The 19,043-nt window shown below is 37.9% G+C and overlaps 2 protein-coding genes across 2 annotated transcripts; one reads left to right on the forward strand and one right to left on the reverse strand.

Annotated features, from left to right (window-relative positions):
• The first annotated feature begins 7,631 nt into the window (after positions 1-7,631).
• LOC113774090 (subtilisin-like protease SBT1.8) lies at positions 7,632-11,421 on the forward strand. Its single transcript, XM_027318656.1, has 2 exons — positions 7,632-9,522; positions 10,480-11,421. Exons 1-2 carry the CDS (start codon positions 7,890-7,892, stop codon positions 11,160-11,162), a joined length of 2,316 nt encoding a protein of 771 aa, XP_027174457.1. The 5' UTR covers positions 7,632-7,889; the 3' UTR covers positions 11,163-11,421.
• Positions 11,422-13,068: 1,647 nt separating this feature from the next.
• On the reverse strand, positions 13,069-15,778 carry LOC113773545 (guanine nucleotide-binding protein subunit gamma 3). Its single transcript, XM_027318183.1, has 5 exons — positions 15,534-15,778; positions 13,900-13,952; positions 13,713-13,757; positions 13,589-13,633; positions 13,069-13,330 (listed from the first exon to the last, which is right to left on the reverse strand). Exons 1-5 carry the CDS (start codon positions 15,675-15,677, stop codon positions 13,069-13,071), a joined length of 549 nt encoding a protein of 182 aa, XP_027173984.1. The 5' UTR covers positions 15,678-15,778.
• Positions 15,779-19,043: the final 3,265 nt, after the last annotated feature.

Below are 19,043 nucleotides of genomic sequence, written 5' to 3' on the forward strand. Positions count from 1 at the left end.
ATATTTATGCTCAACGTTTAAAAAAAAAAAAAAAAACAGGTACTGGTGGACTAGTGGAAGCATCATCATCTAGACATCAACCCAGTTCGCCCATGTAATATCCAGAAACAGATTTGGTGGCGAATCCCGGTGGGGCTCAACAGCCATTTGGTTTGTTGGTCATCACCAAAACTATCAAAACTTTAAGTCTTTGGCTGTGGATGGGAGGTCAAGGGTTCACCAAAACTTCAAACTTTGTCTCCCATAATTCAGGTCACTATTTGTGGCTTGCCGCTTTCAGAAACATTTTGAAATTACGGAGGGCTTTTTTGTATGTTAGATTTACTGTTTTTTTTTTTTTTTTTCACCCTTATTTTTATCAGATGTGCCTTCTGCTCATGGTTTCAAGTCCCAAGTGATCAGAGTTCTTTAAGGTATAATAATCATGGCAGAATATCTGATGTCAGATGAGGATAAATATATCAGGAGTTCCAAGTCACTAATGACAGAACAGAAGGATAACACGACAGCGAGGCTGTGGGACTTAGCTGCTGTTTGAGTTTCATGCCTAAAAGTTCGAACATTTGCTAGTGAACCACGCCCAGATTTCCCACTAGAAAAGAGTATAGTGTTATCTTTTAAAAAAGTTGCACTTGCTAGAGAATGTTTCATTTAATCCCGGGTGGACTTGGCCAATTATATATTCAACATATCTAATTAATCCCGAGAGTTCTTTTTTTTTGTTACTTTTCTTTAAGCTATGAATGCCTCCTTAAAAGTAAGTAAGTATATAGAGGAACAAATTCGATGCAGGAAGAATGATAATGGGGTAATGCTAAAAAAAAGTTGGAGATTGATGCCGTGGTGATATTAGTTAGGTATTAGGCGGCCCCATTGACTAATGCTGTCTCAATCCTGCTTGTAAAGCTAAATTAGGTTTGGATAAACAATTGAATTTTGTTAATAGTGAATCTATTCGTAGCATTTACTCTCTTTTGACATCATATAATATTAATCTTATCTAAAACAGAACTTACGGTATCATGACTAAGGCTCTGTTTGATAACGCAAGTAAACCAAAAGATTAACTCCGTGCAGGTGGAGTACGTAAAATCTTCTATATATGGTTTGTATTATATCATCCAGCTGGAATCACTTGGTGTTGTGTAAAACTGTAATCCAATCTACCCACCAGTTGATTAGGAAGCAGAATTAGTAAAAGAAGCTTTTTCAAATCAAATACTGTACTATATATTGATAAACATTGCAAAGGATCGGAAAAAAAGGCATGTAAATAAATGCTTGCAGAAAAGGGACTAATTAAACTTCAACTAAGCGTGGAACAATTAAAATCAGTGACTAAGTCTAACATCATAAAGCATCAATGTCCCTTTCAGCATCAAGTAATCAGCAATTATAGAGGCTTTATTAATACACTTTATAATCACCTTTTGCAACCTCAAAATTGGTGTGATCATTTGCAAAAGGCTAGTTTTGGTGGAATCCTATGTCTTTTTTTTTTTCTTTTTTGTTTACCACTTCGTTGAGGTTAATCACTTAGACCCTTTATATGCGACTCAAAAAAAATTTTTTTTTTTAGAGTTCATTGATATTGTGAGCCTCATAAAAAATCAAAAGAAAGTCTAACATGGATAGATCCAATTGGGCATTGATTACTATAATCCAATTAAAGTACCAATAAGGCCTTGATCTAATGATCAAAGTTGAGATACGATCCAAAAACGTTGAAAATTAAAGTTGAGATTTTTGAATTATAATTTCGATCTGCCATTTTGTGGAATAATTTGTTAATTGTATTACTCGTATCACTGTGAGCTCCTTGTAATGTTTATAAAAAAAAAAAAAAAAAAAAAACTAGTAAATTAAAGTCGGATGGCTGCCAGGGTTGAAGGTAATAATCTTTTTGAAACTGCAGCTTCAGCGTCGATGAAACAGTGAATATATGAAAGGAAAGAGTACTGAAAGCATGAGAAATACAATCTTGGATCTAAGTCATCTATGAACTCATAAGATATATGATCATTTTTTAGATACAAAAAGATCAAATTCCGCTGTTTATGGGCAAAAATAAAGATTGATTGATCAAGGCCTAATCTTTTTTAAGAAAAAAATGAACACAGTTCGAATCAAATATAAAATATTTTTTTTATAAGAGGCACAATTTCATTACAATAAATCTGCACTAACTATTTAAAAAATACCTCAAATATCTCACAAGTTAAAACATTGCGTATGTTTTAATATTAATAGTACAAGCCATCAATGTATAAAATGTGCAAATTAACCTCTCCTATTCAAATTTTGTTTCTGCTCGCTCGCTTATTCATTTCCTTACTCTCTTTTTTTTCAACATAGGAAATATTCCAGTTTTGTCAGACTAATCTCCATGTACGACCTCGCCCTCCAAGGACACACAAACTGTAGAGAGGTGACTCAAACTCAAGATCTCGGGACCTAACTAGGCTATCCCGAAACTATCCGAGCCAACCCCAAGAGGTGATTCATTTCCTTACTTGAACTTGTTGAATTGTGAAGGTGAATGAGTTTGAAGTTTTGTTGAGAATAAATTGCAAAATTTGTCCACCGATCACTTCACCAAACAGCGAGACGAGGGGTACAAATTGTCCTGAATCTCCTCCCTTCAATTTTTCCTTTCCCAGGAAAAGAACAAGGGGGAAAAAGAAAAAGAAAAAAAAGGCAACTGTTGGTCATATATAAAACCGTTCATCTTGTGCTTCTAGAGTGCAACCATACAAAGAGAATAGGTTAAAAAGCAGCACTGAGTACGGAATACGGAGTGCGGAGCGAGCCTGCATGCATGCAAATATGAAATTTACATAAATATTCCAGAATCCTGCCACCCACACTGACTGACTTCCACCTCCTCCTCCTGCATACGATATCCATGGATGCCAGCCGGCTGCAGTTGTTAGATCTCTTTCTTCTCAATCTCTGAGGCTCTGATAAGGGATTTTGTGTGGTGGGGGGAGGGGGTGGCGGGGGAGACTGGAGAGAGAAAAGCGCCTAATAAGATAAAGCCAAGCGGCAGTTTGTTCGCTATAATTCCGCCACATTCTCCGGAATTACGAATGGCCCAACCCCCAATCGGCACCCCACCCCACCATCACATGCAGCTCTGCAATAATATCTTTCCCAGTTCCCACCTTCTAATAGCGTCCCGGCCGGGCTAGCTTAGCTAGCATAAATGATGCATGCCCTGTATAGTGTATATTATTCCTTGTGAAGGAGACGGTTGAAGTGCTGCCTAACTTTTGACGTCTTAGTATTTGCGAAAAGCTGTGATGTTTCTAATAATGATTTTTTCATTTTTATCTCGTAAGATATCACTTCAATTGGTTGATTGGCGTCCTATAATTTTGATTGGTTTTAATTTCATCAGCATGTATTGTTGAAATTTTGTTATGCTTCTTTAGTCACTTGGAAGTTTGGATACCCACTCATTAAATTATTTTTTCTCCCATTTTTGGCGTAATCAAGTAACTAAATGGTTAATTGAGAAAAATAAAACCATGTGTTGTTTGTATGTGCAAGATCACCACGTTTAATTTGGACCAGAAAAAGAAAAATGAGCAGACTACGCTAGGGTTTTTCTCAACTGTAATTTACTTGCACGAATGAGCATCACATTTTAGAAATTAGTGTGACGATATAGGATTAATCAATCTTTCTTGCATCGTGTTAGTTTATCGTTGACGAGTCTAGATACATGTAATTCATTCTTAAATTGAATCGAAATTTTAAATTTTATACATGTGACGTATATTAATTTTACGAGTATATATACATTACTGGTACATAAAGATATTACATCCTAAAATCTACACATTTTTGTTTTCTTCAAATAAAATCTCTACGCTTTACACTAAACGTTATATTCCCGCAGCGAGCTAGGGGGGGATATACACAAAAGCGCTGTATTCCATGGTGGCCGGCCGTAAATCTGAATGAGGTGGCGCGTTGCGAACTAGAAATCAAAGTGCGAGTGAAAATTACTCGTATGGCTCAGTCAATTTGACACGTGTCTACATTGGTTGGTTGGCGCAGCTTCTTGATTGTAATAAGACCGTTATTGCCGCATTTTCACTTTACTATCTACTCTTTTATTTAAGACTCTCTCGTTAAGTATTATAGATTACGCTGTATAGAATATATTAGTATGGACTCGTAATTAAATTATATATTTATTTTAATAATTCATAATACCCTCTGTTGTACATGTACGTGCAGTAAAATCCAAAACAAAAACAAAATGGAAAAAAAGAAGAAAAGTACAGGTACAGTATAAAGTTGGGTGGGCAAAGGACAATGCATGTATCGTTAATTTCGAGATGGTTTCGGTCAAAAAACAACAAGCGAGGGAGGGAGGGAGTGTGCCTAAAAATTGTAGCCGTTACAAAATCATAAATGAATTGACCTTTTATTCAACTTTCCCCGCACCATGGTCTACCCAACACAGGATGTGGCTGATTATTTATTTGCACGACTCCCACCTTGTTTTTAGTGCCATTTTCCTCTTCCCGAATTGCCCCCGGGGGTGATGTATTAATACTGACTCATGCCACTGGACGAGTTGAGACTCTGACTCACCCAAATTAATGCTCCTCCGTGCTAAAATGGTTTCCTTGTATTGCAAATCTGTAAAATGTTTCGAGTGATTTGATGCAATTTACTTTTTTTTGTCTGGTTTCATGAAGACTTTTTTTTCCCCCCAAACGTTAGAATATTTTCATTGAACTTTAAATGCGACTTTACAATTCGAGCAAAGACGGGATAATAAGTTGTACATATTATATTCAAAGACAAGGAGGAATTATACCTTTTTCATCCAAAAGAATGTCTAAAACATATGAGCTAATATTTGCACTAATGTCATATTGTTATCATTACTAACCAAGTAAAAGGAACACGTTCGAAAATGACGTCTTTAAGCTTAAGATGTCCTCAAGAAGTGTTGACATTCTGCTATCAACAGTCCTTCTCTTTTTGAGTTGCCTCAGAAGTTACTTGTTATGGATTTGTATCTTGTATCTTGATTTTGCTCCAATGTTTTTCCACAATTTCATTTCATGCAGACCAAGTGGGAATCATTACCCAATTCACAATCAGGAGGTGATTTCTTTTTACTACTAAGATGCAATATTAAGTAGAGCTCCCGGGATCAAGAAAGCTATAGGAGGTCTACACATGATCATACTCCTGCACTCTTAAACTTATTTTGACGGTAATTTATTTAGACTGCATCTAAAATGTCACGCATGAGTGCTGCTTGCTCACTTGTAGTTGCGAGTTAAAAAAATTAGGAGTAATTGCTGGTGGATTATGAATATTTTGGGACCGATGCTTACCATACTAAGGGTCTGTTTGATAACATAAAAAAATGCTGAATCTGAATTTTTTCAGACATTCAGATGTTTTGAGTGTTTTATTAATGAAAATCTATTTGCTGAACTTGTTAAACAGTGCTGAACCTGTGTGTATTTTTTTCAGCACAAGAATCCTAACTTAATGCTTAATTCTGATAAGAATCAATAGAATTACTTCAGCTACCTTATCTTATCTACCAAATCTACCATTATTTGTTAATTATGTTCAAAATTCTTATCTAATTAAACAACATAATATTCTCTATCTAACGATTTTTAGTTTCTCTTTTCTCCCTTTTTAATGATTTTCACATCTTCTCCATACTCATCATATAATATATTTCATATTTTATATTAATTTGATTTAAAAATAAATATTGTCATTTTCATACCTAACAATTTTAAACTAATTAAATCATAGATTCTATTTCTTTTTTGAATGAAAGGATATAAGGGCAAAATTGTCAAATTAAACTTATTAAGCATTAAGCTATAAATATTTATCAAACAGTATAAATAGGTTTAGCATTAAAATTCAGACATTCGTATATTTTTTTCAATGCTTAAAATTCAGCAAATTAATTGTTTCAGTATTCAGAATTCAGACTTCAGAATTCAGATTCAATTTTATCAAACGGAACCTAAAAGTAGGTTAGGTCCTGAATGCGTGCATTTATAAAGGTAATAATAGTACACCTCACCAGAGAATTGGATTGCTATTTACTTGCTAGATGTCTTCAAACCAAAGATAGGCAGACAAGTCACCAGATTGACATGTTTCTATCACATTTTCTAATCAATTAAGTGGAGGAGTTTTCCACGTATTGTGGTGGTTATTGTCTTATTTCATTAATGACAAACTTATAAAACAAATAACAACACACATTTTGTGGATTATAATTAATGCAAGAGAGAAGATGTCACACAATTGGTGATACATGACTGTCATTAAATTCTCAAAACAAAGAACATGATTTTGAATTCTATAGTACATGGTTGTAGCAGTTCTACATATATAGAAGAGTTTGAAAGAAAAAATAAGACTTTTATGCTTGCATCCAATATTAAGATAGATAGGTTTCTGTTTAAAGGCGTGCAAGTAAAGCGGGAAATTAAGTAAGAGGTGATCAAAGAGCTTAATTCTATTTAAGATGGTAGCATGAAATTCCTCCCTCATTAGTCATGCAAGAAAAGCTAACAAGAATAATGTACTCGAGGATGGTTTTTTAAATCAAAATAAACCAATTTTTCAAAATTTGTCATTAAGATCATAACCACATAAGAGTATTGAATGGCTCTATCATATCTTGTTTTGCTCGTGGAAGAAGAAATATTTACTATGTTTAGTAACTTTTCGTATTCATCGTTCCCGAGTGTTCTTTTTTAATTCACAAAATTAGAAAAACAAAGATAATGATGGATTGTATTCAGTGGAAGCATTGTCGATGACATGCAATTTCACTTTGATTAGAGGGCAATGCATATGAAGCATGCATGACCCATGTCTGCTTGGCTATTTTCAATCACGCAACGCTGGTGTACAAGATATTGACTTTGGCCCTCTAATTTCTAAATACCACATACATGTTTTTTTTTTTTTGTGGGCAACACAGAGGTATCTGGATTTTCGGGTTGGTAATACCTAATGACCCAACTAATCCTCTCGGGTCGGGAGAGGCTGCCCAGCTTTTTCACCTATCGCTTTACCCAGGATTCGAACCTTCGCGGAGGTACTCCCCCAACTGGGTACTACCACCAGCTACCACATACATGTTTATTTTTCCCTTTTAGCTTGATTACTATTTCCAAGCCAGAATTGAATTAATTAAATACCAAACTCGAGAGCACATCAAACCATTGATGAGTCTATGTCCCCAATAATTGGGGCTAAATTGAAATATTATAGGAGCACAATTGACAATTTGCTAAAGTGTTGACGAAAGTTATCTTGGTTTGAAAAAAAAAAGGAAAAAAAGAAACTGCCTTTTTGGTAGCGCAAGTGCTAGAAATTCTTTTCCTTCTATTAAATAAAACCACACCACTACTTACTCAGCGTCAGCACTCACCGGGTTAAGGAGCAGTGAGGCACGACCCTCAAAATTTAAAACCCCCCAATCGTAGGGAAAACCGCTGTGCGGTAGTGGCATTGCGGTAAGAAACACAAACTCCAAGCCTCGTAGATTAGCATTTCGTGCTTATAAACCCGACAAGAGTCCTCCGTTCCTTCCACCTCCATCCATCCCCTCCTTTCTGACAGTCGTACTTCACGGCGACTGTTTCCTCTTCCATTCAACGCTCCTTCGTCCTTCTTCTTCTTCCTACAACTCACACAACCCGCCAACAAAAATCCCACTCCCCTCAAACCAACCATACCCCCACCCCTTTACAACTCACACAACCCGCCAACAACCCGACTTAGCCCATTAATTTCACACCCCTTCCCTTCATTTCCTTCATTTCCTCCATTCCTCATCCCTCTCTGATTTTTTACTTTACAACACACCAATGGGGGGTTCTGCGATCTGGTCCTCCTGTGTCGTTGCCCTTCTTCTCCAATCATGTCTACTCATCACTCCCACTTCTGCCAAAAAGACTTACTTAGTCCAAATGAAACACCACCAAAAGCCTCCGTCTTACTCTACTCATACCGACTGGTACAGCGACCGCCTTCAGTCCCTCACATCCTCCTCCCACCCTGACTCTATAGTATATTCCTACACCACCGCTTACCATGGTTTTGCTGCCTCATTGGACCCCGAGGAGGCCGACTCTCTCCGTCAATCCGATGAGGTCCTCGGGGTCTACGAGGATGCAGTTTACCAACTCCACACCACCCGCAGCCCAGAATTCCTCGGCTTGGATTCTGAACTCGGCTTGTGGGCTGGCCACACCCCGCAAGAACGCAACCAGGCCTCCCAGGACGTCATCGTTGGCGTCCTGGACACCGGCGTATGGCCCGAGTCCAAGAGCTTTTCTGACGCGGGCCTGCCGGATGTCCCATCCAGATGGCGAGGCCAGTGTGAGAGTGCCGTGGATTTCAATCCAAAAGTACACTGCAACAAGAAACTAATAGGTGCAAGGTTCTTCTCCAGGGGCTACCACATGGCCGCTGGGGAAAAACCGTCGAGAGAAACCGAATCCCCTCGCGACCACGACGGTCACGGTACTCATACATCGTCCACTGCTGCTGGCTCTGCTGTAGGTAATGCTAGCCTTCTCGGCTACGCCAGCGGAACTGCCCGAGGCATGGCGGTACACGCCCGGGTGGCCACTTACAAGGTTTGCTGGACATCTGGATGTTTTGGTTCTGATATTCTTGCAGGAATGGAACATGCGATTTTGGATGGGGTTGATGTGCTCTCCCTATCACTAGGTGGCGGCTCTGGGCCTTACTATCGGGATACGATTGCAATAGGAGCATTTTCTGCTATGGAGAAGGGCATACTTGTGTCTTGCTCAGCGGGCAATAGCGGCCCAGCTAAGGCATCGTTGGCTAATTTGGCTCCTTGGATAATGACGGTTGGAGCCGGAACCATAGACAGAGATTTCCCAGCTTATGCTGTACTCGGGAGTGGCCAGAAATTTGCAGGCGTTTCGTTGTATAGTGGGAAAGGGATGGGGAGAAAATCTGTGGGTTTGGTCTACAACAGGGGTAACAATGTCTCGAGCAATTTATGCATGCCGGGTTCACTCGATCCCAGCCAAGTGACTGGAAAAGTTGTCTTGTGTGATAGAGGTGTTAACGCAAGGGTGGAGAAGGGTGGGGTGGTGAGGGATGCTGGTGGGATCGGGATGATATTAGCTAATACGGAGGCTAGTGGGGAGGAGCTGGTGGCGGATAGTCATCTGTTGCCGGCTGTGGCGGTGGGGAGGAAGGTTGGTGATGTTATAAGGGAGTATGTGAAGAGTAATCGTAACCCCACGGCGGCGCTCAGCTTCGGTGGGACGGTGGTGAATGTCAAGCCGTCGCCGGTGGTGGCAGCATTTACCTCCAGAGGGCCCAATATGGTGACCCCACAAATCCTGAAGCCAGATGTGATTGGACCTGGAGTCAACATCCTAGCTGCTTGGTCTGAGGCTGTTGGGCCGACTGGGCTTCAGAAGGATACGAGGAAAACTCTGTTCAACATCATGTCTGGTGAGCTCAAGCAACGGCTCAATTTTTATTTTTTTTTTAAATCTCTTTTTATATGTTTCTCAATTCGATTAAATTATATGTTAATCGTGGATCTCAAGAACATATTCACCTGATTTTTAAAAAAAAAAAATTTTTTTTCTTAGAGGTGGGAGTTTTTTCTTAAAGGGTGCTCGTTGTTGCAGCTTGATCTGTTATCGTTACTTTTTTCTGTTAGAAAGATGGTAAAGTCTTATGTGGATACTCTAATTAATTGGATATTTTGTTAGTGGGAAAGAGTGGTAGTTTGTTTTAGGCTAATGAGACTGAATTAGCTGACAAAAAGTAAAGTTTAGCACATGCTGAAATCATGGGTTAAAAACAAATCATCAGTCCTTTTGATTCATGCAATAGACAATATGAATTAAAGCCCAGCCATACGACAAGGGAACCATTGGCGTGCATTCTTTTAAGGAGAACAGAACGACATTATATGGTAATGGATTCTCTCCTACTAGTTTTAGGTCCGTTTGTATTGCTATTTCTGAATTTGTTTTTTTTAAAAAAATATATATAGTACGTAACGATTTGATTTGATGCATATAGAAGTTAGTAAAACAGTGAAGAGAAACATATGAATGTTTTATTGAGAATGTTGGCAACGGGTGAACATCGATTCTCAAGTCTAAGTTGGGGGGGGGGGGGGGTACTGAAGGTCGAAGTTGAAAAACAGAGCAAGCTACGGGATGATGGTCCCAAAAAGTGTTAGGCGTGCATTACATTACTAGTTGCAAGTACTATTATGGGTCAAAATGAATACAATTAGTGGACCCGCATAGTAACGGCTTGATATGCTTTCCAAAGGGAAGAATTTCGCATGGGATATGCGTCACTTTTTATAATGGCTTTTTTTTCTTCTTTTTTTTTTTTATAATAATCATTGATTAAGTTGTTGTTTTCATGAATGAATGAATTGTATAGGTACATCAATGTCATGCCCACATATTAGCGGATTGGCAGCGCTGCTGAAAGCAGCACATCCAGATTGGAGTCCAAGTGCAATCAAATCTGCACTCATGACTACTGCCTATACTAAGGACAACACCAACTCCCCTCTGCGCGATGCTGCGGATGCTACAATTTCCACCCCATTCGCTCATGGGGCTGGTCATGTCGACCCCCACAAGGCCATTTCTCCAGGCCTTGTCTATGACGCTACTCCAGATGACTACGTTGCCTTCCTTTGCTCCTTGAATTATGCCCCGGAGCAAATACAGAGCATAGTCAAGCGCCCGAACGTCACCTGTTCCAGGAAATTTAAAGACCCTGGCCACCTCAACTATCCATCATTCTCTATCCTATTTGACAGCACCAGAGTCGTGCGATATACCCGCGAACTGACGAATGTGGGAGCTGCAGCATCCATCTACCACTCCACCATTGAAGCACCTTCAACTGTGGCGGTGGCAGTGAAGCCATCTAAGCTTGTTTTCAAGAGTGTAGGAGAAAAGCAGCGATACACGGTCACATTTGTTTCGAAGAAGGGCGCAAGTCCAATGACTAAGGATGCATTTGGTTCAATTGCTTGGACCAATGCTGAACACCAAGTCAGGAGTCCAGTTGCCTTCTCCTGGACACTGTGTCGAGATGGTTGCGGTGAATGATCGATCGTCTTTATGATTTTATTAACTCAGCCCCAAAAGGGTTAAATTTATAATATTGCCCTCGCAAGCTCAAGGACAGAAGCTACAAAATGCCTTCTGATGCTCAGAAGATCATCGGGGCTCTGGAGAATTTTTAGTAGAGAAAAAAAAACAAAGCAGCGCTGAAAGTTTGTACTTACAAGTTAGTTGGATCTTGAAATGAGAGATATATATATATATATATGTAGCCCTGGTATGCAAGTTTGATGCTTTCTCTCAACTGAATATCGGCCCATAACTACACAAATAATATAACATGTCATTCGGCGGTCATGCCTGAGCCTGACGAATTCATCTTTTTGCTGTTTCAGTGTCAACCATCCGCATTTTCAGTGTTTTGGTTTGATGTAACCTGATGAATTCCTTTTTTTTTTTTCAAATATTTAAAAATTTTTTCCTAATAGGGAAAGAATAAAATTTAAGAAGTTGAGAAGGGAAAAGAGGAGTTTAAACCCAAAATTTCTAATTTTTTTAATCCAATATAGCAAGGAGTCAAATTTGTTAATCTTGTGGGTAGATGTTGAGCAGGCTCAACAAAGAACAATACCAAAAGCTATCGACTATATATCCCCAAGGAAAAAGAAGAAAATTAACGATCGTAATCGTGGCCAAAACAATTTGATGTATGGGTGGCAACAGAGGCGGGGTTTAAAAGGGTGTGTGAGGAAACCCCCATCCCGTCCCTCGTTATAAATGTAAATTTTTTTTAAAAAAATCTATATATAATTTTTTACACATATACACATTATAACTACATATCAATAGAGAGAGTGTGCGTGCATGCGCGCACATGTATATCATAATTTGTATGATAAAAATGATTATTTGGTTATTTTTACTTCAATTTTTCTTTACATAGTGTAAGTTATGTAAACAAATATGATAATTATAAGTTTAGATTTGCTATTAAAAGTAGAGAAATGGATTAAAAAAGATTAAAGTGATTTTTAACCTTTGATTTGACATTAAATATTTAGTTAAGAATCTAAACAAGTGATTTACAATGTTGTTATTGATGGGGTGTGCGTATAAAATAATGTCAAAATAAAAATATAATTACGCAACCGCGGTGCTCCTACGGGAACATGGAAAAAGCAAGGGGCAGGGCTGTAGATTACGGGCCTGGGGGATGCTGGAAGGATCCCTGCCTCAGCCTCACCCGTCCCATTGCTAGTTTGATCCACATCCAGCTACTGCTGAACATTAGTGATTGAGAACTCTCCCAAAGCTTCTTTTTGATGCAATCAAACAAGTTTAGGTGAGGGCCAAATATGTCATGGAAAAAGAGGACATCTTGTAAATATGTTAACAATTCTCGTTCAAGGTAAATCTGATTTACAAATTTGCTTTGCAAGGTAGCTAGCTGATCTAGGGACCAAAAACCAACAAGTCATTTTGGGAATGCAATAAGAATACAAGCACACGATTGTACCATAACCAGAGAGCAAGAAAAAAAAAGGTGCGACCACACTTCTATCGATAACTTGGAGCATAATGGTGCCAATTGCACTTGATTCAAAGCCCGGAAATCGTGCGCTGCTTGTGAAGTTGTCTTGGTACCCGATGGAAAGAGAATGGTAATAAAAATGCAGAGAAGTGGTGTAACTATTCTAGTTCAATACATCAAAAGGAATAAACGCAGAAGAACCTAAATAAAAAATTGAGAAAAGAGGGTATTGTAAATTGAGCTTCTTTTAGTGTATTTATTAATTGATGATGTGCTAATAACATATATAGCAGCTGTAGCAGCAGCCTTTTGTACAACATCCATTGCAAAGGTTTACCTTTAGACATTTAGGGTAACAGGATGTACATCCATTGCAAAAGCAGCAGTTAGAGCAAGAAGGACATTTGGGAATGCGGCAGCTTAGGCCGCATGCGGGCTTTCTAAAGCACTGGGAACTGAAGCAGGAGCAGGAGCAACAGTGGCACTTGGGTTTTGAACATCTGATGGATGGGCAGGATGATGGGCACGACGATGATATACTACAATCACACAAGTTACTACAACCACAGCAGCGCGGCATCTCAAGATGAGGGACACAGCCTTGACAGCAAATCCATGAAAAGCTGAAGCATGATGATCCACTGTACACAAAGGAAAATGTACCTTAATACACATATTCGGCCTTGCATGCATCAAAATGTTGATGGAAGGCATCAGAAAAAACAGATCAAGAAAATGCAGGGGAATTTATAAAATTAAAATTTGAAAAAAAAAAAAAAACGTTTGAAGATGTTCTTTAGTCACTGACTAACAGGTAGTATAAACATAGCCAAAACAAACCATGCTTCATATTATTTAAGCCAAAACAAAGTCATTGCCTTGTTCCTTGAATATCTAACGTGAGAAAAGTAACCCTTATTACTCAATGAGCAGAACATACCAGAGCCATTTCCAGAAGCAACAAGATCTATGAACTCTCTTAGTTCTGCCACAAAGAATGATCGTGTAAGACAACAGTAGTTACTTCTCAAGGTAATTAAAAAGGACTGTTGAAAGCTTATTACGCTGGCATGAGAGGATCTGAATTTGCTGTTACGTAATCCGCAACGCTGTGAAGTTGTCAAATTCATTGAGTAAGACGGGAATCAGAAGCTATTTATTAGGTAATTCACAACTATGGAAAGAGCATGTAATTGACAAGCCCTGCTAATGAACTACTTTAAAGGTGCATTTACAAAAATTTACACATACTCCTTGCAGGATCTGGAAGCAGGTTGAAGGCCTTCAACGAATTTTAATTCGTCCTGCTTACAATGAAGATGTCAATAACATGCCAACGACAGTTCATAGAGAATGATATGTTAGAGTGACTGGCAGTAGCTTAATTAGTTAATTTGAGATTATGATAAGAAAATAAACGAAAGCTTCATTCCAAGTTTCGATGTTTCTGAGCTGGGCCAAATGCTAGCAAGGATTGATGAGGATAAACATGGTCCATATTAAAATTAATTTTTTTTAAAAGAAAAAAAGGAAATAATGAACTAGAATTTGAACACGAACCCGAAATCACTCAAAAGGAGAATTTTCCAATTGAAATTTCAGTTTCCAAAACAGCATGAACGGTTCATGCTTTTCGTTTACATTACTAGCCTCTTATCCATAAATTGCCCTGATGCTTGAAGAAAAAGAAAAAAGGAATAAAAAGTCAAAATTTTTAAATTTATGCACTCCAATGTGATAATTGGCCATACTAGTGGAAACTATTCCACTGACTGTATGACGAAATATCTATAATGTTAGGTAATTCAGTAAGCTCTCGTCTTGTCATTCATGTACTGTTATACAGGCCTAGTAAGGGGGCAACAGAGATCTGGGGATTCACCCTCAGAACTGAGATGAGATGCAATTATTTGAGGCTTTAGGCCAACCAACTTCCCATTTTAGAAGCAAGATTCTGTTAAGTGCGTGATGCAAGTTGAATGAAACAAGTTAAAGGAAGCTGCACCTTTTCAAGTCAATATCCAGTCACAGAAACAGAAAAAAAAAAAAAAAAAAAAAAAAAAAAAAAACTAACTTGTTTAAAAAAACTTAAGCAGGTGTTACTGTATACAAGGCTTGAATTTGTCCGAACTGACTACTTTGTTCTGCAAGCTTATAATAATTGCGTGTCCTGGATTCTCTTCGAATGATCAACCTCAAAACAGAAAAACAAATAACAAGGCAGAGCAGAAATACTACTGAACCAAAAAAGGATGGAACAAGCAAGAATGTGGGATCTGAGACTACATCAAAATAAAAAAAAAACAAAGATCCTGGACAAAATTATTGTGTATCAAGATTCTAAATTTCTATAATCAGCAGCAAGTTAATCAATTTCTTTTACTGGAAACAGTAGTTAGTATTTTACTCGTGGTCCAACTTATTATCTACATTAGTTTAACTCAAATTAGAACTTATAATAGTCAATTAAAAGGCACATGGTCCTACTTAACTAATTGCAGCCAGCAAAGAAGATTGTGATTTTCCAGTGGCAAACTAAAAAGAAAAGCTTCCTAATGAAAAGGAACAAATGAGGATAAAGTCGAACACTTCGCTTCTAATCCATCATGTCCCGTTCAATCTTTCAAGCTAATGTCCTACTATATGATTAATCTCTGACATTTCTGTGAGGGGCCAAGAGTTAGAAAATGTTGAACTATGTTTTAACAATCCTCGTGGTCATTTGGATAAGTGGTCAAGTCATTGTTTCGGGTTCGATTCTGGCCCCTATCTCTGTCCTCTCTTCTTCCCCTTTCGAAACATACAACATACCAAAAAAAAAAAAATTAATTAAATTAAAAGAGAGAGAGAAAGAGAGAGGGAACCATAATAACATTTGAACTTACCTCAAGAAAGCGAATTTCTCTTTCCAGCATTTGAACCTTGGCTAATTCTCGCCTCTTTCCATATAAATCTGGATACTCAGGCGGTGACTTTGGGCGTGGGGGTGGAAGTGAAGGCGCTTTAGCGGTGCTACCCAGACCAGCCATTTCTTGCGGAATATGCAGCAAAGAAGAACAGGGAAATCCCACAAGCCCTCTGCTCTTGCTCTCTAGTTTCTACATTACAGGTTCTTGCAATCAAAATTAAAGTAAGAACTTAGTACCGGTAGCGGTTAAAAACTTAAATAATGGCACACAGCCCACAAACCTAATAGGTATACAAGTAGCACTGAAAGAACAGTAAAGTAGTCGCCACCTGCCACTATAGAATGAAGGAGAACTGAAGGGACGCAAGGGGGCAGAGAGAAATGGAGGGAGAAAACGAGGGATCGTAGGTATGGCCTATGGGGAAACGAAGCAAACAAGATTATGGAAAAGAATGCAAATATGAAATATGCAAAATGCACATTGGTAGGAAAGGAAATGGAATGGAGAAAAATAATGAACCGACTTGACTATAGTTACTACTGGACTGAACTGACTCGATCTGGGGATAATTAAGGGGTCCAGCCTCCAGAGACTAGACCCCAGAGACCACAATAGCCCAGACCCCAAAAAGCTCTGCCACATAACAACAATGACAGCACTCTCACCTCACACTCTCTCCAGCCAGCAGCAGCAGCAGCAGCAGCCTCTGCAGCTGCACCAACAGCAACCACAGAAGTATTAGTACAACGACTACTAATAATATGCGTACACACTACTCTTCTACTAGTACACCTACTCGCGGGCACACACACTACTTACTATCCTGTTAACACAGTAGAATATTTATTGATGCATGCATGAGATTTTAAAGTGACATCAATGATTCATTTATGCTGCTGCACCATTTTGCAGTTGTACAAAGTTATCCCTCTACGTGGATCGGATGTGTTTTGTGATCGACTCTGATTAAATGTATAATTAGTTAACCATCTAAATGGGCGCGCTTGTATATGGATTGACTTGATTTTTGTTTGAAGTCGGGCTTGAATTGTATATGTTTGTTCTAAGGTGGACACCGGTCACTTGGTTCTAATTAAAATTCATATGTTATAATCCGTTTGAATCGTTATTCCCTCGAGTTTTTATAGAAAAATATATTATGCTCCCTCTGTCTTATTTTGATAGTCTTAATTTTTCTTTCACACAGTTTAAGAAAAAATAGTTAACTTTGTTGAAAAAACAAATTTAGGTTGCTATTTTTTTAAAATACTCTTATATTAAATATAGTACAACTTTATATTAATTATTCATGGAAACTTGAATTTATGGTTTATGGGAGCTTGAATTGGTGGTCAAGAAAGAATCGGTCCTCATTTTTACATTATTTCATATTAAATCTAAATGTATTAAATGGGGTAAGTTAACAATCTATATTAAATAAGATAGTTTATGCTAATAACAACCTACATTGAATAAGAATATTTTAGAGAAATTAAAAGATAATTACATTCTTCAATTGGAAAGTGGACTATAATTTGGGACAGACGAAAAAAGAAAACAGGACTATCAAAGTGAGACGGAGGGAGTAGTAAAATTTAATGTATATGAAGTAAAAAAGTGATTGAAAAATATGATGATTGAAAACGTAATTTTTTTGAAAAAAATTACAATCCAAGTAGGTTCAAGCAAGAATATTTTTTTTGAGATATAATTTTTGTCTCATGTGTAAATATAATCCAGACTTGGTTGATATAATGAAAGAGTATGCTTAAAATCAAGTTCAAGTAAGCACTAGTACTAATCAACCTTTATATAAGTCGATATCGGTTCCATTAATACTTAATTTAAGCTTACAAGATTGGCGACTTTCAAGTTGGGTAGGTTTTAACGCCAACGAAGGCAATGATCAAGATTAAGACCAAAGAATTGGAGCGTCTAGCTTTCAAGTCACGTATACACCGGTCCTATATCTTCACTTATCGGATGGTAATAGAGAGATGTTGATAGTAGAGTAGGAGTACTATTCCTTCAGAAAAAGAGTAGGAGACCTATCCAGTACCAAAAGAAAAAAGGGTGCAACTGCAAGGAGCTGGCGTATTGCAACGCCGGCCGAGCCTATGGACATTATTGTTTGATGTAGAAGGAAGGAGGACGCGTAAGAAAGAAGTTTGCTGTTTGATTGCTTGATAGGTTTCAAGTTTAAAGTACGAGCTGTTCTATTTTCTTTTCTTTTCTTCTTTTTTTTTCCTCTGAAGTGTGTGTTGTGTGTGTAAATTAAGGGGACAGTAACAGCAAGGCGGTGGTGTGTGGTTGGGGTGTGGGAGAGATGGAGGGTGTTGGAGTTGGTGCATGGTGGTTTTGCAGAGAGGTTTTGCAGACGAAGCAGTGGATGGTGGGGCGGGGTGCCTGAGAAGAGTGTGCGAGCGAAAAGGTCGACGCCGTACCTCAGATCGCACGTGACTGCCCGTGCAAACTATGATAGAGAGAAAAAAATGGGGAAAAAAAAGGTCGTCCTTTGTAATGTAACGTAAAGCTGGGGTTAAATTGAGCGGTACCGTCACTGCACCTTTCATCCTTCGTTTTTTACCAGTTAAAACGCAGCCTCTTAGAATGTTTTACTGCTCCGATTTCAGAGCCCATCATTTAAAGAACATTTTCTATTAAGAAATCCCAGTTGCCATTTTCGAATTCTAATTGTTATGACAGTGCAGTGCAGATGGGCACGGTAAAAAAAAAAGAAGAAGAAAAGAAAAGGGTCAGCTCTATGTTCCTTCCTTTAGAATTGTACATACCATTGCCAAAGTAATTTATATAAAATAAAAATTTGATTGAAAATCATGTTTATAAATACTCCCTTCGTTCCTTATTAGATGTCCTAATCCATTGTTTCTTTTTATCTGTCATTTTATAATATCAAGAAAGCATTTATGAACTTTTTTCCAAATTTACCCTTGCTTACCCTTTCAACTTTCTTGAATTGGAACTCTAAATAATTAAATGACAGGTAGTATTAATTAGGTATAGTTGAAGAGAGATAAAGGGTAATTTTGAGAAGTAAAGTAAAACTTTGTTGACTTTTAGAAAATAACCAACTTTCTTAATCTAAGAGAATTAGTTATTCAGGCCATCTAATGAGGAACGGAGGGAGTAATATTTATAAATTTTTTTTCCAAATTATACTATCCAAATGGCATTTTGACACTGGACAGCGCATCACAAAGAAAGGGGAGGCGCAAAATTTTATGTATGCGGCCATTAACAAAAGAGGTTAATTCATCACTGACACTCGGTCTGAATTACGGGAGGCAGTACCACAATATTTTGGTAGGTGTCTAAATGTTACTAGTTGGAGATGATAAAAAAACTGCATTCTTTCGAATTGCTGTACTAACAAAAATGCAGGTTCATTAAAGCAGCTGCATATATATATATATATATATATATATATATTCCTTCTTGCTCTTGTCTCTTGCATCTGGCTTGTCT

Source organism: Coffea eugenioides, chromosome 6 (assembly GCF_003713205.1).
Source record: "Coffea eugenioides isolate CCC68of chromosome 6, Ceug_1.0, whole genome shotgun sequence".
Taxonomy (NCBI): domain Eukaryota; kingdom Viridiplantae; phylum Streptophyta; class Magnoliopsida; order Gentianales; family Rubiaceae; genus Coffea; species Coffea eugenioides.